This window comes from Salmo salar, chromosome ssa06, assembly GCF_905237065.1.
Source record: "Salmo salar chromosome ssa06, Ssal_v3.1, whole genome shotgun sequence".
NCBI lineage: Eukaryota > Metazoa > Chordata > Actinopteri > Salmoniformes > Salmonidae > Salmo > Salmo salar.
Genome location: NC_059447.1, coordinates 20705180 through 20725842, shown reverse-complemented (window position 1 = coordinate 20725842; position 20663 = coordinate 20705180). Strand labels below are relative to the sequence as shown.

The following is a 20663-nucleotide window of genomic DNA, read 5'->3' as shown; positions in this document are numbered from 1 at the left end:
CATATCAAACCCCGTTACATGCTGCAAGGCCAAGACTCAGAACACAGGCCTGCCTGGCGCTCTCTTTAATTCAATATGGCCGACATGGTGAACAGAGTTAACAACGGGCAGGCAGTGGGCTGTTACTAAATCAAGACATCTGAATGTCAGTTATTCTTTGTCAGAGAGAATGCTTGGTTTATAAACTGACCTTTTCAATGGACTTCTTGTTGTTGACTGAGTAAACTATGCAAATAACATTTGCCTGTAAAAAAATGGAGACAAGGTTATTCTGCGTTGGTGGGGATAAATGTTTACTTTATGGGGATAATAAAGGGTTCAAATGGTATCCTACCAACCTTCGATATTTCTTGATACAACTGCTCGTCTGACTGTTCTGCTTCTACAGACACAAGACAACAACATCAAAGACAGTATGATATTGTCTTGTCAATCTGACACATCTACTCCACTGTCGTAAGTACCGTCAGTAGAACACAGTTCCAGCCATAACATGCATTGACTGAATCCCAGGTCTGAAAAATAACAGTCTGTCTGTAGGGGCAGTCTAGTAACACTGAACAGTGTTCAGTATTAAACATTCAGTATTGATGGATGTTCAGGCTGTATGGTCTGTGGTGTTACCTGAGTAGTCCACGATGTGTGTGGGGACTCTCTCTGGCGTTACGTCTGCTGGGATGGTGATCTCCTCCGCTCGAAGGGGAACGTCGTCAGGGAACTCCTCGCTGACCAGTGACATGATCAGAGACGTCTTCCCCACTTTGGCTGTGGAGACGAGAGGACAAGTGTGTGAGTCAGACAGAAGCATCAGTGTGTGATTGAAACAGGATAGCCTGATTCCAAATCTGTTTGTGCTGTCTTGCTAACTCCTATGGTCATGTGACAATGACAGTGACAATGACCATAGGAGTTGGCGAGACGGCACAAACAGATCTGGAACCAGGCTACAATGAGGAGATGATCTCCATCACAGGGAGACATCATCAATTGAGCTTTAGTGTCACCTCAACATTGTACCATACAATGTGCAGGTTTCAAGGTAATGTCACGTGCACAAGTACAGTGCCATGCCGTTCTTGCCAGCTCTAACCCCAACAATGCAGTAATCAATATCAATGTGGGAAAAAAATAACAAGGTGGAGCACAAACATGAGAAATAGAAATAAGAACAACATGAAGTAAGTATGCTATATACAGGGTCAGTTCCAATAGCATATTTACAATGTGCAGAGATACTGATAGAGGTATATATGTATAGGGGTAAGGTGACTAAGCATCAGGAAATATGATAAAAAAGAGTAGCATATATGATGAATGTATGTGAGTGCGTGTGCGTAGAGTCAGTATAAATGTATGTGCATGCTGTGTGTGTGAGCAAATGAAGCTTTGTGTGTGTGTGTGTGTGTGTGTGTGTGTGTGTGTGTGTGTGTGTGTGTGTGTGTGTGTGTGTGTGTGTGTGTGTGAGAGAGTTTAGAGTCCTGTGAGAGCGCATAGAGAGAGTCAACTCCAATAGTCCATGAGGCCATTTTGTTAGCTATTTAGCAGTCTTATGGCTTAGGGAAAGAAGCCCTTCAGGAGCCTGTTGGTGTCAGACTTGATGCACTGGTACCGCTTGCCGTGCGAATGGGTGGCTGGAGTCTTCAATGATTTTCCGGGCCTTCCTTTGACACAGCCTGATATAGAGGTCCTGAATGACAGTGATGTACTGGCCTGTCCGCACCACCCTCTGTAGCGCCATGCGATTGAGGGTGGTACTGTTGCCATACCAAGCAGTGATGCAGCCAGTCAAGATGCTCTCAATGGTGCAGCTGTAGAACTTTGAGGCTTTGAAGGCCAATGCTAAACCTTTCCAGCCTCCTGAGGAAGAAGTCGCGCCTTCTTCATGACAGTGCACGTGTGTGTCAGCCATTTTAAGTTCTGAGTGATTTGGACACTGAAGAACTTGACGCTAGCGACCAGCTCCACTGCAGCCCCAGGGATGTGGATGGGGGAGTGCTCGCCCCCTCCCCCGTTTCCTGTAGTCCACAATCAGCTCCTTGGTCTTACTGACGTTGAGGGAGAGGTTGTTGCTCCGGAACCACACTGTCATGTCACTGACATCCTCCCTGTAGGCTGCCCAATTCTGATCCTTCTACACTACTACTTGGTCTTTTGACCAATCAGATCAGCTCCTTTTCCAGTAATTGGGAAAAGATCAGTAGTGGGCTGTCTGTGTAAATGCATCCTTGGTTGCTGAGTGATATCACCAACGTTAGCATACACACGTACGGTTTTGGCTGCCCTCTCAAGGGACCTGTCAGCAATGCCAAAGAGAATGTGTCTATGAGAATGTGTCAATGTAGGTCAGCCAGCCAGTTGCATTTGATAAACAGATGTGAGAAGAACACAGGGCAGAAAGGAGGACAACCAGCGTGTTGTCACAAGTTCCTTTAAAGGTCTCAGTTCTATCACATCCTACCCACGTTACCACAAAATGTGATCATTGACAATAGTCGCTCTCAAGACAAATGTAAATGGCATAGCTTAAAGATTGATGCATTGTGGATATAGGTGAAGATGAATGTAAATGAAATCTGGCTCTAATTTGCAAAGTGCACTAGATGTGGCTATGGGGATTTGTGAGAAGTGTATTGTGGAGGCCAAAAGCTGCAAAGTGGCCAAATGGCTAAAATACACAGAACTGAGCAGAACCTGATTTCTACTGTTTCCATGGAATGTCAAGCTGACACAGTACAGTGTGCATGAGGACAGATCGATAGTGCAAAGCGCATGCAAGGTTAAGTGAGTGTTCTATTGATACGATCCTAACCTACATTACTAGCTAGCTAGTTAAATACTGTGGCTAGAAGTTACACCAAACATACTTTAAACAACTACAGCGTGCGTATTACTAAGTGAACAAACCAAGAATCTTTATTAACTAGCCAATCACATTGACTGCGGCATTTGCTAGTTAGCTAGGTATTTTGTTGGCTAAACGTCTTCACAATGTCACATTGAATCAGTTCGATGTAATGGTATTCTTCGTTGTGCGGTCATTCAAGTACAACACACAACCTAGTTGTACATTCGTATATACAGTGTATTTTGATTAATTGAATGCATTCGCGGAGTTAAGCTAGCTAGCATGCTAGCTAATTATTGTGTAGGCATCAAGCGCCAGCTATATTTAATGAATCTTCCACTTACGTTCCCCAACGAGTAATATCCTCACGTCCTTCCTCATATTTGCAACTGTTTTTTTTAATTCAAAAATCAATAAAGTCTTTGTTCTTTCATAAATATAATCTATTCTTTCAGATGCCGCCCTACAGCAGTTTATCTAATGCCAGGCCTGCGCAGTTTAGACTGCGCTGTCAAACTGTGGTCGGCGCATCTTTCTTTGTAGGACAAAACGGACGGAGGAATTTCTCCGTTAATTCGTTATCTTTTCTCTCGCTACTTGTACAATTGAATTTCCACGCTCAACAGCGATACACATTCTTGTAAATGATATAATTGTTTAAAACGCTATATTCCTTTATTTTCTGTACTTTCATGACATTTTGCACGAAATATTTCAGACGCACACCTCCTCCAGCTGACCTCCAATACCCGGCAACTACGGCAAACAGTAGCAGACAAAATCTGTCGAAACATAATAGACAACGCATCAGCTACCCTCTAGCGCTACTGTGGTGACATTGGCTTGGAATTCAAATGTAGTGGCTTGATTTGATTGTATTGTGTATTGATAGAGCAAGGGTTAAAAACATACCCTTCTAATACATACAGTTGTTATTATATAAGTAATCACAGTTGGTATTAGATATTATCCCAGTTGATATTAATTTTATAACATGTACGCGCACACACACACACACACACACGTTTACTTTCTCATAGCAACAGAATTTACCTGGCTTCACACATAAAACAAGTGCACACGGGACACACAGCTCTGCCATTTTAATACGTAAGATTTGAGAATAACAATTTTACCTTCCATGCCGAGCAAAGCATCTAGTATTTGTCCATCATTTGTGGTGAGACAGTACTGCCCCAATTCGTTTTTCAACAATTGTTGAAAAACTGTTGTTGAAAAACGAATTGGGGCAGTACTGTCTCATGGAAGGTAAAATTGTTATTCTCAAATCTTACGTATTAAAATGGCAGAGCTGTGTGTCCCGTGTGCACTTGTTTTGTACACTTGCATTGTACATAAACAACCCACAGTCCCACATGTTCCAACCCACATGTTCCTCCAAGAAGTAATATATTTAGAGTCCTGCTGTCAGTAAAGGGGATACATTCAATGCAGTGATAATGGAATTTCTTTTATATCCCGAACAAAAATAGAAACACAACATGTAAATCTCTCTGGTCCCATGTTTCATGAGCTGAAATAAAAGATCCCAGAAATTTTCCAGATCCACAAAAAACTTTCTCTCACATTTTGTGCACAAATTTGTTTACATCCCTGTTTTCATTATACCCACTTTTTGTTCCCAATTTCGTGGTATCCAATTGGTAGTAGTTACTGTCTTGTCTCATCGCTGCAACTCCCGTACGAACTCGGGAGAGGCGAAGGTCGAGAGCCATGTGTCCTCCGAAACACCACCCAACCCAACCCAACAAAGCCGCACTGCTTCTTGACACAACGCACATCCAACCCGGAAGCCAGCCGCACCAATGTGTCGGAGGAAACACCGTACTCCTAGCGACCTGGTCAGCGTGCACTGTGCGCCACAGGAGTTGATAGTGCGAGATGAGACAAGGTCATCCCTGCCGGCCAAACCCTCCCTAACCCGGACGATGCTTGGCCAATTGTGAGCCGCCCCATGGGCCTCCCGGTTGCGGCCGGCTGCGACAGAGCCTGGGCTCGAACCCAGAATCTCTGGTGGCACAGCAAGCACTGCGATGCAGTGCCTTAGACCACTGCGCCACCCGGGAGGCCCCTTTACATCCTGTTGATGAGAATTTCAGATGTCTCAAGTTTTGAGGGAGCGTGCAATTGGCATGCTGATTGCAGGAATGAGCACCAGAGCTGTTGCCAGAGAATTGAATGTTACTTTCTCTACCATAAGCCGCCTCCAACGTCATTTTATAGAATTTGGCAATACATCCGACCGGCCTCACAACCGCAGACCACGAGTAACCTTGTCAGCCTAGGACCTCCATATCCGGCTTCTTCATCTGCGGGATCATCTGAGACCAATCACCCGGACAGCTGATGAAACTGTGGGTTTGCAAAACCAAAGAATTTCGGCACAAACTGTCAGAAACTGTCTCAGGGAAGCTCATCTGCGTGCACGTTGTCCTCACCTGGGTCTTGACCTGACTGCAGTTGGGCTACGTAACCGACTTCAGTGGGAAAATTCTCACCTTCGATGGCCACTGGAGAAGTGTGCTCTACATGGATGAATCCCGGTTTCAACTGTACGGAGCAGATGGCAGACAGCATGTATGGCGTTGTGTGGGCGAGTGGATTGCTGATGTCAACGTTGTGAATAGAGTGCCCCATGGTGGCGGTGTGGTTATGATTTGGGCAGGCATAAGCTACGGACAATGAACACAATTGCATTTTATCGATGGCAATTTGACTGCAGAGACTCCGTGACGAGAACCTGTTGTTGTGCCATTCATCCGCCACCATCACCTTAAGTTTCAGCATGATAATGGACGGCCTCATGTCGCAAGGATCTGTACACAATTCCTGGAATCCAAAAAATTCCCAGTTCTTCCATGGCCTGCATACTCACCAGCCATGTCACTAATTGAGCATGTTTGGGATTGCTCTGGATCGACAGCGTGTTCCAGTTCCCGCCAGTATCCAGCAACTTCGCACAGCTATTGAAAAGCAGTGGGACAACATTCCACATGCCACAATCAACAGCCTGATCAACTTGTGAAGGGGATGTGTCACGCTGCATCAGGCAAATGGTGGTCACACCAGATGCTGACTGGTTTTCTGTATCTGTGACCAATAGATGCATATTTGTATTCCCAGTCGTGAAATCCATAGATTAGGTCTGAATTAATTTATTTCAACAGACTGATTTCCTTATATAAACTGTAACTCAGTAAAATCTTTGAAATTGTTGCATGTTGTGTTTATATTTTTGTTCAGTGTAGATAATCTTCAGAGTGGGTTTTGCAGCCAATGTTGGTGGAATCTCTCTCTCACTCTCTAAAGTCAGCTCTCTCTCGAAAGTCAACTCTTCCCTCAGCTCTCTCTCGAAAGTCAACTCTTCCCTCGGATGTTGGCTTCAGCTGAAACAAGACAAGCCAGAAAAGCGTACATTAGTTTATTCACCATTTGGTGTATGAATATATACTATGTACAGTACATGCATAGTGTGTGTGTGTGAGAGAGACAGGGGGTTGGTGGCACCTTAATTTGGGAGGATGGGCTCGTGGTATAGGCTGGAGCGGAATCAGTGGCATGGTATCAAATACATCAAACACATGGTTTCCATGTGTTTGATGCCATTCCATCCGCTCCGTTCTGCCCATTATTATGAGCCGTCCTCCCCTCAGGAGTCTCCTGTGGTGTGAATACTGGTGACACGGCTCTTACTGGTGTAGTCCTGGGGCTGCATGGGTTTAGAGATGACCTGTCTGAGGGCCTCCACCCACTCTCTCTGCTCCCTCTCCTGCTCACACATGAAGACAAACTGGCGGTCTGGCGTCTCCACTGTGACTCCACACCTCCACCTGTTGCCTCTGGTCCTTTTGGGAATGCACTCACTCACTGAGTAACCATTGGTCTCTGTGCCGATGAACACAACTCCCAGCTCCTCAGCATCCTGTAGTAAACAGACACACACAACATGTTGATAGTGTAGAGTTTAGTATTCAAGGGATACACACAGGTACACACACACACACCCTTTTGAGATGATGAGGTGGATTCCTTTCTTACCAGCTGGCTTTTGAAGTAAAGGAGCTTCCTGTCTTGGGAGTCCAAGATGAACCATCTCTTTTTGAACGTCTCCTTTTGCTTCCCAACAGATACACTTTAATGTCACCGTGTTCATAATGCGATTACATTGTAACAACCAGGTCACTTTACGTTTCTTCTATCTAATGTCATTATTTAGTATGATAATCACAAAGTAACTACCTACCATAGGACCTGTCTTCTCCATGTATCCTTCTTTGAGGTAGTTTCTGGTAATTCTAGTCCTCAACTGTCAGAATACACATAATGAAGAGGAATACAGAAGAAGCATTTATAAGCATCGATTCATTTATTGCTATTTGCAACGGTAGTTATTGATCGCTACGGTTGCTGAATTTATCCTTAGGCACTAGGAACCACTGTCTGTTCTTTAGGAAATATTTACATCTAAATGTACTGGTATTCTGCAACATAAAACCAAGCCAATAGTTTCTGGAAATACTATCTTGTGACACACTCTCAAAGCTGAAACGTGTTGACCTTCCTCTAATGCATTGATTCATAGAAGTCTGTCTTCACATGGCATAACAACACCCTATAGTTTCACGTTTTATTAGTCGTATGTACAGGATACACATGGTATACACTGTCCAATTAAATGCTTACTTGCAAGGTCTTTCTCGACAATGCAACAACAATAAGAAATAAGAAAATCTAAGAATAACAACATAAAGTAAATGGCTCAGTAGAATATAATAGACATTTTATCATAAGTATAATACAGGAATGTATAGTATGTTTACACCCTAAAGTGAATGGTCTACAGGGGAAAATAAAAATACAAAATTCATGTGGGGGAGACATTGGTAGCCTCTGATTTGATGGAAATAGAGATACTGTGCCGGTACAAACATGGTTGAAAAAAACTTTACTGAAATATAGTCTAACAAACACTTACTTCTTTATCACTTCCTGTGGGGTATGCTGTTTTCAGGTAGGCAAAGCGAGCAGCTCGAATGGCATTGAACCAGTTGACAATCTCCTGAGCAGGGAAGACTAGTAAGCTTTACACACTGATATACAGCATAATCTGCTACAGGAGGACGCCATAAAAACTATCTCCAACCAACTGTGAATACAAGCAGATCAACAAAGATCTCAGACAAAAATACTAACAAAAGCTTGTTTTGCAAAGTTGTAAATATTTTAGCATGGCTTCTTGCTCACTTATCCACTTCGTGTTTTGGATGAGGCCATGTGACGGCAAACGTCTTTCTCTAATCTCACCTGGTATTACCAGGAGATCAGTTTGTGATTTATCAAACTCCTCTGTAGTTTTCACTTTCATAACAAACATATGGCAAAGGAGTTGTATAAAACACACAGTGACAGATCTTTGATCACCAGGCTATACAAAAGCTACTCTTCTATAATAAAGAGAGAAATACAGACAGAAATGCCCACCTCTCCACTTTCGTGGTAGACAAAAAGACTTCTGGTGTGGCTGTCTTCCTGGTAGGTAATCTGCAGGCCATGGGCGTGACCAATTTTCTCAGGTTGAAAGGTCACATTCACGTCTTTGATGGAGATGAGCGCTTTGGGCCCTTTGGATGGCTGAGGGCGCAGAGTGATGATGCGTACAATGCAAGCCCAGTGAAAACTCAACAATGTGGCTTAACTATTTGTAAGCCTGACTTGAGAGAAAACTGAACATATGTCATAGTCAAATGATGTTAAGATGATTCACAAGTGAACCCCTGTAAATATTAGCAGAGCTATGGCACTGAACTCTTTTCACCTTTCAGTAGTCACACTTTCTAAGTATGTGACCATAAACAGTTTCGAAACTTGGCCGTGCAGCAAAGCTACCCAGCATGTCAATGACCTCACACTTACATCCTCCTTGTTGTAGTAAGCCAGGGTGAATTCCTTCTCAGACAGAACAAACTTCCTTCTCTGAAACTGTCCCTTCTCCTTCCCCTTCTTCCACAGTATCCCTTCATAGAAACCTGGAATGGACCCAAAGAAGTGTACTCTGTTACATTTCCGTAATTCCTCATTACATGTGGGTATGCCTCTCATGTCTCTGTGTGTGGTTTTCACTCAAGTGAACGATGCTCTGCTGTAGGTCTACAGAAGTGTCAGTGTGACAAGAATAGATTTTTCTTGTCAGTGTACGATGAACAAACTACATTGACCCTGCAAAATGCTTCACTGTGGACAATATTTCAATTTCAATGCATGTCATTTAGCAAACGCTTTTATCCAAAGCGACCTACAGTCATGCGCGCATACATTTGTCATGTATAGGTGGCCCTGGGAATCAAACCTACTATCCTGGCGTTTCAAGAGCCATGCTCTACCAACTGAGGTACAGAATACCACAATTAAAATAATACAGAAATATAGAAGAAATGAGGTTCTATGTGTTATAACATGTCATTTGAACGTCCACAGACAAGCAGTAAAGCCAGTTCACCTGTGGTGTAGGCCAGTGGAGGATACTTTGTCTCGCCGGTAAATTCCATCCTCTCATATTTTGCTCTTATCCACTGCTCCCTTAAGACGCTGGGGGTTAAAAGGATGAGATGTTCTACAGTTTCACAGGCTTATCGGATCATTGAGTCCACAGTTTCTCCTGCATTGTTTTAGACAGGGTGAATAGAAACCCTAAGTATTGTCCATTGCATTTATTTTTCTTAAACCTTCAAAAGACAAATCATTTTTCAATGGGAGGGAGAGACAACAATTGACTGACTGGTTAAATGATTTATAATTCCATTGTCAGAAGTTCCACTTCTTTATTTTTTTAACAATACAATCCTTTCCTTCCCCTTTCTACATTGGTGCGCAAAGTCAGCATCCTTCAACTTCCCTAAATGCTGCCATTCGTTTGTACAAAAACGAATGCCCGGTGCCAAGAGCACTTGTCAGTGAAGTAGTGAAATGACCTGGGATGCCAACACTTACGCACAGTCTTCTTGCTGGGGCCGGTAGTAGAATGCTGGGACTGCTTTCTCATAGACGGCTCTGCCTCTGGCATTTCCATTGGTTTTCATGAACTTCATTCACAAACAAACACCCCAAAAGAAGGAAATTGACAGAGGACATAAATACATTGTATTGATTAAGATTGCAAACCAAACCAGTACCCAATGTGGTCCTCCAAGATGAGAACCAGGAGTGAAATTGTCATGTAGTGGTCACAAAACCTGGTCTTGAAGAGATACTGGTTGTGAAGGCTTTTATTCCACCCCAGCACAAAGTTAATGATCATTTGTTGATGGATTGATCTGGTTAGTGTTGGGCTGGAACGAGACACCTGAACACCCTGTAGATCTCCAGAACCAGGGTTGGTGTTGACCACTGCTGTAAGAGATCCATTCAGTACCTTCACTAGCTCGTCATCCCAGAAGTCAAGCCGTATGGATTTGACGCGGCTGATGTTGGACAGGTTGCGATGCACTCCAGAGCAGTTCAGACAAACGAATACACCCAGCTTATAGGACGCCCAGTCAGGATCTATACAGTGTATGCAGAGGACGGGAGGATCACCAGAAAGAGACAAGACTCTCAAGATCACTCAAAACTCATGGAAAAACAGAGATCAAAGAATGAATGACCATCTCTGTGTGGTGTCACTCAGCACTGAAAATCACTGATATCTATCAAAATAGTCAATGGTGACCAGGCCGGTCCTGGCTATTCGGTCCCCCTAGGCAAGACAAAAATATTGCTGCCCCTGCAAAACTAGAAATTGTACCAGTAAGCAAACTGACGTTGAAAATACGTATTTTCCAGACGTTGAAGTTAGGTTCATTTTTGGTTCTGAATGAAAGGTGAAAAGACGTATTTTCCGGACATTGAAATCAGGTTCATTTTTGGTTCTGAATGAAAGTTAAAAATATGTATTTTCCCTGAAGTTGAAAACACGTATTTTCCGGACGTTTGAAATCAGGTTCATTTTGAAAAGACATAATTTATAGATGTCTATGTTTGGGCCCAATCAATGCTAATCAAGGCCGGCTGGACTGCACCAAAAAACAACTGCTGGTCCGTGCTTACTGGGGTGTTGCCTACCCTGTCCACCTGCAGCGTCATTTTATGAATGCCCATCCATGTGTTAGGCCCACCGTTTGTAAAACAGGCTGTTGCATTTGCTTTATTAGTCCTGATTCCTGTGACTAATCAATTTAGCTATTTAAGCTCTAAATATCAGCTACCTAACTTTATCAGGAGTTATCCTGAGCCTATTTGCAATGTGTTTACACCACAGGAGGTTGGTGGCACCTTAATTGGGGAGGATGGGTTCGTGGTAACGGTTGGAGCGAAATAGGTGGAATGGTATCAAATACAACAAACTGTTTGATGCCATTCCATTTGCTCCATTCCAGCCATTATTGTGAGCTGTCCTCTCCTCAGCAGCCTCCACTGGTTTACACAGCACGAAATGCAGAAGTATTTTATTTTTCACTATGATCAGCACACTTGAAACCACTGATCATGACAATTTAGCCCCTATGGTGAAACTCCTGGACAGCAGTTGTAGCCTGATTATCCATTCCATATAGTCCATTTTACTTTGACCTGTCCTGTTTTTAGAATATTGTAATGAGCCTGTAAGGCCACCGAAACTCACATGTAGTTTGTTGACTAACATAAACATTCTAGGACGATTATTTCCCATAAAATAATCAAGTTGTCATTTATTTTAATATACACAATGCACCCCAGCACTAACCAGAAACACACAAGCGCCTCTCGAAAAACTCTCACTCAGCATGCCCCAGCGTCATCATCACATACAGCAACTAATTTGCATAACATAGTCTGAGAGACGCTCGAATGTGTACGCACATTACAACGGTGTGTTCATAAATTAACTTTGGAGTGCGCTCTGTGGGTGTGTTCGTAAATTCACTCTGGAGTGTCCGTAAATTCAAAGCATTGTCAGATTGTCTGTTCATAAATTCAGAGTGTTTCGCTCCCGGAGCGCACTGGCAGAGGAGTAGGGTTGATCCGAGCGTTCTGACCTCACAACTCAAGCTAACTTGGCTAGCTAGCCACTTCCAGACAAATGAGAGAACACCTCACTCTGGCAATTGTAAGGCTGTTTTCATGTTATCTAGAGCGTTGGTGACTTAACTGTGCTGCTGGCAACAATTTAATAACTTATTTGTGTCGACGTTTACTGACACCTGTCATATTCAACGTGTGTTGCGCGTTGGTAAATTCATGTTACTCTGCGCTCTGGCACAAAGACGAGAGTGCTCTGAAATGGGAGTAGATCGCCAGAGTGAATTTACGAACGCACCCAAAATGTTGTTGGTTAACATGTCAGGACATTTTTTTATTTGATTGGGCGTCATGTAGTTAGGCTATTTGATCTGAGAAACCTGCATGATGTCTCACTACATTGTCATACCTTTTATCTCCAGCCTGTGGGCTACAGAAAAGGCCACATACCATTTGTACCATATAGGCTACTATATCTGCTACATGATTTACGTTAGATCGTTTTTTTTTGGACGGAAAGTTGGTGGAGTATGGCAGCGATGCGTCTCTCCAACAGCACCCCAGAAAGGCGCGCTGGGAATGGACAAGCTAAATATTTTGAGCCCCTGCCTTTAACAAAGTGGGGGCTTATCACAGAGCGTCATCAGCGCTCACCTAAAACCACCATATGACACTGGTTGAGAGAAATTGACATTGTTTTGAGAAAGAATTACGCGAGGTTGTGTGTTGTTGGAGGTGCGTCTTGGTCAGTTTAGCTCAGAAAATGACACCCTCTTCAATCTGCCGCCACAGGCGGTCGCCTAATGAGCGGGAAAGCCTTGTAGGTAGAAGTTATTGTTGAGTAGTGAGAAAGCAATGTTTACACACACATACAAGTCAGAACATGGGCTGATTTAATTCATGTGAACAAATGGTACACTCATTGGCAACTTCATCCCTAACTCATATCTTGAATTTACTAGGATTTAAATGGAACTACGTTGTCACTCACCTGGCGCGCCACAGTCTGCGCATTGATTGTTTTCTGGCAGTTTCCCCAATTCCAGCAAAATCGTTTTGTTTCGGTCCTTGTTTGCCATTATTTTGCGAATATAAATCTGTATCGATTTTGGTTAAATATGAGTGGTGTAATTATCCGTTTACGTGACGAAATACAAATGTTGACGTTTCTGTGAGTTTGGACGAAAACTGGAACGTGTGTACCAGTACTGTATGTAGGATCATGACGAACGTAAAATGCTTGTGATTTTTATTTTGTAACCTCCCACTACAGAAATGAAAGTTGTGGTTTTGTTTGATACGCTGCGTCTGCGGCTTGTTACACGTGTCCTTTTTTATTTCCAAGTTTTATTACATTCATTTACCAAAATATGTAAATACAAAAATATTTCATAATCATTTGTTACATTAGATTGTGATCAATCTAACCCGACTTGATTCATGTTTATATATCTAAAAAGACATCCTACCCAATGATTTATATATACACACTGACAGAAGCCGCTGTTTTGAAGCAACTGCGCAACTCCATTTTAGCATTCCCCCCACCGTTATACTTTTTTGGGGGGAAGCTATAAAAATGCATTTACCCATGTTTACATTTGTTTTTGCCATGTTTATTCTATTACAGACACCTTAATACAAACGTTTAAATTATATTATGTAAGCTAAACATTAAAGACAAAATATTAAAACATTTTCCTTAAAGTATATCTTTTAGAAAGTACTGTTTCAGTTACAACAAAAAATAATCTTAAACGTGTAATTTTGCCCATGAAACATTTAAATAAAATACTGTAGAATTTAATTCATTACTAAGGACTGCTTTTCGGAGGAGTGCCAATATGGCCGATTTGTGTCTTCGAAGCCTCTCATTGGCCAATACAAAGCATCCACAATCCAGAGATTATATACACATCACTGATCCTACCCTGCAATTAGATAATGAAGCCATTGTAATTCATGAGAGAATAACACTTTCGACTGGTAAAGTGTGTGGGATTTATATTATATGAACAGTAAAAAAGTGATATGAAGTGCTTGAACAGGATTGTGTTAATAGTGTAGTTTGACAACAAAAACACAGCTGTTTAAACTGACAATTTCGACAAGTATTTCTATAAGTATGTTATTCAAAATCTTAAAATGATCTCTCAACATACAACACTTCAATTTATAAGTTCATGAAACACTTTTCCAAATGCACAGCAGAATACAAAAACAGGCACATCTCCGTAAAAGCAACTATAAAACGTACTGATACACATTTACACTAAAACACATTCCCGTTTTTATATTACTGTCTAAATGCATATTGAACAGGTGAATAGTGTTTCAGCACTCTTCAAAAGGATCCATGATGAACCTCACTCCAGGTCCCAAGAGGGAATTGATCCGCAGATTTCTGGTCATTTAGTAGCAATTGAGGGGTCATATTCATTAGGGCACACCGTAGCAAAACATTTTTCAATGGAATAAGAAAAAAAAAAAAAACTTGCCTTGTAATTCGACAAGCTCAGGTAGTCAGTCCCTCCTTGTGTCAGATTTCTTCCATTCGGTACCTAATGAATATGACCCAAGTTAGGATCACATTAACCCAGCTAATAATTGCTTTCATACTGTTATCAAGCCTCAAAATGGGCAACCTGTATGTCCTTAAACCCCCTATTTGAGAAACACCAGTGCACTTCTCTCTAGTTCAAGGGAAGTCCTCTGCTAGGTATTGTAGAGTGTCCTTGGGAAGGCCCAGGTGAATGGCATCCAGGTAGTGGAGGAACCTAAGGTGGGGGGAGAAATACATTCTCAAACTTTAGTCAAATTGTTTAGATAAGTGACAAGCATACTGTAGCATGTTCCTAGATGGCCTTCAGTGCAGCACACAGGGTTACTAGAATACATTACCAACTGTAAGTCACTCTGGATAGGAGAGTCTGCTAAATGACTAAAATGTGATGTAAATTCATATACAGTTGAAGTTGGAAGTTTACATACACCTTAGCCAAATACATTTAAAAACTCAAGTTTTTCACAATTCCTGACATTTAATCCTAGTAAAATTCCATCTTAGGTCAGTTAGGATCACCACTTTATTTTAAGAATGTGAAATGTCAGAATAATAGTAGAGAGAGTGATTTATTTCAGCTTTTATTTCTTTCATCACATTCCCAGTGGGTCAGAAGTTTATATACACTCAATTAGTATTCGGTAGCATTACCTTTAAATTGTTTAACTTGGATCAAACGTTTTGGGTAGCCTTCCACAAGCTTCCCACAATAAGTTGGGTGAATTCTGGCCCATTCCTCCTGACAGAGCTGGTGTAACTGAGTCAGGTTTGTAGGCCTCCTTGCTCGCACACGCCTTTTCAGTTCTGCCCACATTTTCTATAGGATTGAGGTCAGGACTTTGTGATGGCCACTCCAATACCTTGACTTTGTTGTCCTTAAGCCTTTTTGCCTCAACTTCGGAAGTATGCTTGGGGTCATTTTCCATTTGGAAGACCCATTTGCGAACAAGCTTTAACTTCCAGACGGATGTCTTGAGATGTTGCTTCAATACATCCACATAATTTTCCTGCCTCATGATGCCATCTATTTTGTGAAGGGCACTAGTCCCTCCTGCATCAAAGCACCCCCACAACATGATGCTGCCACCCCCGTGCTTCACGGTTGGGATGGTGTTCTTCGGCTTGTAAGCCTCCCCCTTTTTCCTCCAAACATAATGGTCATTATGGCCAAACAGTTCTATTTTTGTTTTATCAGACCAGAGGACATTTCTCCAAAAAGTACGATCTTTGTCCCCATGTACAGTTGCAAACCGTAGTCTGACTTTATTATGGCGGTTTTGGAGCAGTGACTTCTTCCTTGCTGAGCGGCCTTTCAGGTTATGTCGATCTAGTACTCGTTTTACTGTGGATATAGATACTTTGTACCTGTTTCCTCCAGCATCTTCACAAGGTCCTTTGCTGTTGTTCTGGGATTGATTTGCACTTGTTGCACCAAAGTACATTCATCTATAGGAGATGAAGCGGTACCTGAGCGGTATGATGGCTGCGTGGTCCCATGGTGTTTATACTTGCGTACTATTGTTTGTACAGATGAACGTGGTACCTTCAGGTGTTTGGAAGTTGCTCCCAAGGATGAACCAGACTTGGAGGTCTCCAATTTCTTTTCTTGGGTCTTGGCTGATTTCTTTTGATTTTCCCATGATGTCAAGCAAAGAGGCACAGAGTTTGAAGGTAGGCCTTGAAATACATCTACAGGTACACCTCCAATTGAATCAAATGACGTCAATTAGCCTATCAGAAGCTTCTAAAGCCATGACATCATTTTCGGGAATTTTCCAAGTTGTTTAAAGGCACAGTCAACTTAGTGTATGTAAACTTCTGACCCACAGGAATTGTGAAACAGTGAATTATAAGTGAAATAATCTGTCTGTAAACAATTATTGGAAAAATGACTTGTGTCATGCACAAAGTAGATGTCCTAACCGACTTGCCAAAACTATAGTTTGTTAACAAGAAATTTGTGGAGTGGTTGAAAAACAAGTTTTATTGACTCCAACCTAAGTGTATGTAAACTTCCGACTTCAAGTGTATATTTATCCTATACACAACCTCACACCTCAGACTTTTATAGACACGAGCTACAGAGAAAGCCATTCTGGGGGTGATTAGAAATGCACTAACCCACATCCTATCCATAGACTAACATTTAACTTTTTTTTATTTTTTAAATTACTTTATTTAGCTAGACAAGTCCGTTAAGGACAATTTCGTATTTACAATGACGGCCTACCCCGACCAAACCCGGACGATGCTGGGCCAATTGTGCGCCGGCCTATGGGACTCCCAATCACAGCCGGATGTGATACGGCCTGGGTTTGAACCAGGGACTGTAGTGACGCCTCTTCCACTGAGATGCAGTGCCTTAGACCGCTGCGCCACTCAGGAGCCCCAAACAGACATCCTTCTACCCATTTCCACCCTCAGCTTAACTTCTCTTGGGTAGGGGGCAGTATTTTGACGTCCGGATGAAAAGCGTGCCCGTAGTAAACTGCCTGCTACTCAGGCCCAGAAGGTAGGATATGCATATTATTAGTAGATTTGGATAGAGAACTCTGAAGTTTCTAAAACTGTTTGAATGATGTCTGTGTGTATAACAGAACTCATATGGCAGGCAAAAACCTGAAAAAAAAATCCAACCAGGAAGTGTGGAAATCTGAGGTTTGTAGTTTTTCAAGTGATTGTCTCTCTCATACACAGTGTCAATGGGGTCATTTTGCACTTCCTACGGCTTCCACTAGATGTCAACAGTCTTCACAACGTTGTTTCATGCTTCTACTGTGAATGGGGAGAGAATAAGAGCATATGGAGTCAGATGACTGAGAAAATGACATGAGCTCAATCTCGCGCGCTCCCGTGAGTTAGGTGTGTTCCTTTTCATTTCTGAAGACAAAGGAATCGTCGGGTTGGAATATTATGGAATGTTTATGATAAAAACATCCTAAAGATTGATTCTATACATCGTTTGACATGTTTCTACGAACTGTAATATAAAACTTTTTTGATTTTGTCTGAACTCACTGCGCGAGCACAGTGGATTTGGATTACTCGACTGAACGCGCAAACAAAATTGAGGTATTTGGACATAAAGATGAACTTTATCGAACAAAACAAACATTTATTCTGGAACTGGGATTCCTGGGAGTGCATTCCAATGAAGATCAAAGGTAAGTGAATATTTATGTAATTCTTGTCATTTCTGTTGACTCCAAAATGGCGGTTATCTGGATGGCTTGTTTTGATATCTGAGCGCTATACTCAGATTATTGGAAAATTTGCTTTCGCCGTAAAGCTTTTTTGAAATCTGACACAGCGGTTGCATTAAGGAAAAGTGTATCTATAATTCTTTGAATAACGGTTGAATATTTTATCAACGTTTATGATGAGTATTTCTATAAATTGATGTGCTCATTCACCGGAGGATTTGGGAGGCAAAACATTTCTGAACATTACACGCCAATGTAAAATGGGGGTTTTGGATATAAATATGAACTTTATCGAGCAAAACATACATGTATTGTGTAACATGAAGTCCTATGAGTGCCATCTGATGAAGATCATCAAAGGTTAGTGATTAATTTTAGCTGCATTTCTGGTTTTTGTGACGCCTCTCCTTGCTTGGAAAATGGCTGTGTGGTTTTTCTTGTCTAGGCGTTGTCCTAACATAATCTAATGTTATGCTTTCGCCGTAAAGCCTTTTTGAAATCGGACAATGTGGTTGGATTAACGAGAAGTGTATCTTAAAATGGGATATAATAGTTGTTTGAAACATTTGAATTAGGAGATTTGTTGTTTTGAATTTGGCGCCCTGCTATTTCACTGGCTGTTGAATAGTGTGTCGCTAGCGTCCCGCTAGTGTCCCACATACCCCAGAGAGGTTAAACTACACGTAAGAGGTGCCACCGAGTACAATAGCAAACCCAAAGCACACAACCTTTCTTGTTGAGACTACATCTGTCCATCTATCATCCATCTCAAACTAAATGATTACAGTATTGTCAAGTTATCTGGATAAATTATTTTGAAGTGTGCGACAGCAGCTGGAGTTGTTCTCAGGAATCTAGATCTAATGGGAAAGCTTCCAATTCTTTGAGTGAGCATGAAGAAAAGTGACCCCAGTGACCTGTGGGTTTCTATGGAATAAACAAACTAGATTAAAATAACTACTGTCATTCTGAAACATACCTCAGACCCACAGCCTAGGGTATGAAACAGAAGTGAGGATGGAAACATGCATCAAGGGTGGCAGGTAGCCTAGCAGTTAGGAGCGATGGGCCAGTAACCGAAAAGTCACTGGTTCAAATCCCCAAGCTGACTAGGTGAAAAATCTGTCGATGTGTTTGAGCAAGGCACTTAACCCTAATTGCGCCAGGGTCACCATCAATAATGGCTGATCCCTGGCTCCGACCCCACTCTCAGGGTTTTCTCAGGGGTGGGATAAGCAAAAAACAAATATCCAATTCACACATGTGCTTGTACATGTGTGAAATAGGACAAATGTAAGGACCCACTTAATTTGATTTGAATTATTAAAACTGACAGCTTCCCTATTCCATTATATTAACAGAGTGAGAGAGCATAACATAACCGTTTGAAGGCTTAACTCAAATACCATATACTTCCTCTGTCCAGCACTATCAAAATGATATACCCTTACATTATGCCTGAATAATAAAAAAAACAGTGTACAAAACATCAGGAACACCTGCTCTTTCCATGACAGACTAGGTGAATCCAGGTGAAAGCTATGATCCCTTATTGATGTCACCTGTTAAAGCCACTTCAAATCAGTGTAAATGAATGGGGGGGGAGACAGGTTAAAATAGTATTTTTAAGCCTTGAGACATGGATTGTGTAACATGCCATTCAGAGGGTGAATGGGCAAGACAAATGTAAGTGCCTTTGACCGGGGTATGGTAGTAGGTGCCAGGTGCACCAGTTTGTGTCAAGAACTGCAACTCTGCTGAGTTTTTCACGCTCAAGTTTCCCCATGTGTATTAAGAATGGTCCACCACCCAATGGACATCCAACTTGACACAATGAATAGAGGCTGTTCTGAGAGCAAAAGGGGGTGCAATTTAATAGTGCCAACATCTTGACCTTTTCCACATTTTGTTACGTTACAGCCTTATTCTAACATTGATTAAACCTTTCGGTTACTGTCCCCACACTCTAACCACTAGGCTACTATCTCTGCAGCAGTCCACCAACTAGGCCTTTATGGTATAGTGGCCAGACTGAAGCCACTCCTCAGTAAAAGGCACATGACGGCCTGCTATGAGTTTGCCAAAAGCTCCTAAATGACTCTCAGACCATGAGACAAGATTCTCTGGTCTGATGAAACCAAGATTGAACTCTTTGGCCTGAATGCCAAGTGTCACATCTGGAGGAAACCTGGCACCATCCCTACGGTGAAGCATGGTGGCGGCAGCATCATGCTGTGGAGATGTTTTTCACCGGCAGGGACTGGGAGACTAGTCAGGATCAAGGCAAAGATGAATGGAGCAAAGTACAGAGAGATCCTTGATGAAAACCTGCTCCAGAGCGCTCGGGACCTTAGACTGAGGCGAAAGTTCACCTTCCAACAGGACAACAACCCTAAGCCCAAAGCCAAGACAATGCAAGAGTGGCTTCGGGACAAGGCTCTGAATGTCCTTGAGTGGCCCAGCCAGAGCCCGGGTTTGAACCCGATCGGTACATCTCTGGAGAGACCTGAAAATAGCTGTGCAGCAACGCTACCCATCCAACCTGACAAAGCTTGAGGATCTGCAGAGAAGAATGGGAGAAACTCCCCAAATACAGGTGTGCCAAGCGTGTAGCATCATATCCAAGAAGACTTGAGGCTGTAATCGCTGCCAAAAGGTTCTTCAACAAAGTACTGAGTAAAGGGTCTGAATACTTATGTAAAGGTTTATTTATTTGTATACATTTGTAAAAAAAACATTTTTTGCTTGATCATTATGGGGTATTGTGTGTGGATTGATGAGGGGAAAATATTTTTTTCACACATTTTAGAATAAGGCTGTAACCTAACAAAATGTGGGAAAAGTCAAGGGGTCTGAATACTTTCCCAAAGGCATTGTATGTATGTATGTATGTATGTATGTATGTATGTATATATATATATATATCAAGGATTTAATAGTATTGGTTAGGCTGTCTTGTACACAGTATACAGACAAAAACTAAAAAGTATGTAATTAT

At 42.0% G+C, this 20663-nt stretch overlaps 3 protein-coding genes across 12 annotated transcripts in view; all 3 read right to left on the bottom strand.

Moving 5' to 3' along the window:
• The window catches only part of LOC106606570 (mitochondrial Rho GTPase 1-A), a 31150-nt gene extending 27207 nt beyond the window's left edge, over nt 1-3943 (bottom strand). For 4 of the 7 annotated variants that reach the window (XM_045719923.1, XM_045719925.1, XM_045719928.1 and 1 more), the window contains exons 1-4: nt 3572-3943; nt 625-765; nt 339-382; nt 191-244 (exon numbers count right to left, since the gene is read on the bottom strand). In XM_045719923.1, the coding sequence (XP_045575879.1) occupies nt 191-244; nt 339-382; nt 625-765; nt 3572-3653 (321 nt within the window). In that variant the 5' untranslated portion in view covers nt 3654-3943. Of the gene's footprint in view, nt 1-190; nt 245-338; nt 383-624; nt 766-3189 lie in introns of all 7 variants that reach the window. The other 3 variants (XM_045719924.1, XM_045719926.1, XM_045719929.1) reach the window with 3 other exon arrangements.
• On the bottom strand, nt 216-13153 carry LOC106606572 (arf-GAP with dual PH domain-containing protein 2-like). 4 transcript variants are annotated; one of them, XR_006770173.1, is made up of 14 exons: nt 12891-13151; nt 10275-10405; nt 9854-9945; nt 9363-9451; nt 8780-8892; nt 8348-8497; nt 7842-7925; nt 7110-7172; nt 6905-6982; nt 6560-6788; nt 6167-6252; nt 625-765; nt 339-382; nt 216-244 (listed from the first exon to the last, which is right to left on the bottom strand). XR_006770173.1 is itself a non-coding variant. In XM_045719934.1 (11 exons), exons 1-11 carry the CDS (start codon nt 12976-12978, stop codon nt 6224-6226), a joined length of 1146 nt encoding a protein of 381 aa, XP_045575890.1. In that variant the 5' UTR covers nt 12979-13151; the 3' UTR covers nt 3703-6223. The 4 variants fall into 4 exon arrangements, 1 of the variants encoding a protein (XP_045575890.1); XR_006770174.1 differs by lacking the exons at nt 216-244; nt 339-382; nt 625-765 and adding an exon at nt 3496-3627; XR_006770172.1 differs by lacking the exons at nt 216-244; nt 339-382; nt 625-765 and having other exon boundaries at nt 3703-6252; nt 6374-6788; nt 12891-13153.
• A 538-nt stretch (nt 13154-13691) lies between these two features.
• The window catches only part of LOC106606569 (ATPase family AAA domain-containing protein 5), a 28159-nt gene continuing 21187 nt past the window's right edge, over nt 13692-20663 (bottom strand). Inside the window, exon 22 of the mRNA XM_014202858.2 lies at nt 13692-14676. Within this exon, the coding sequence (XP_014058333.2) occupies nt 14598-14676 (79 nt within the window). The 3' untranslated portion in view covers nt 13692-14597. The remainder of the gene's footprint in view (nt 14677-20663) is intronic.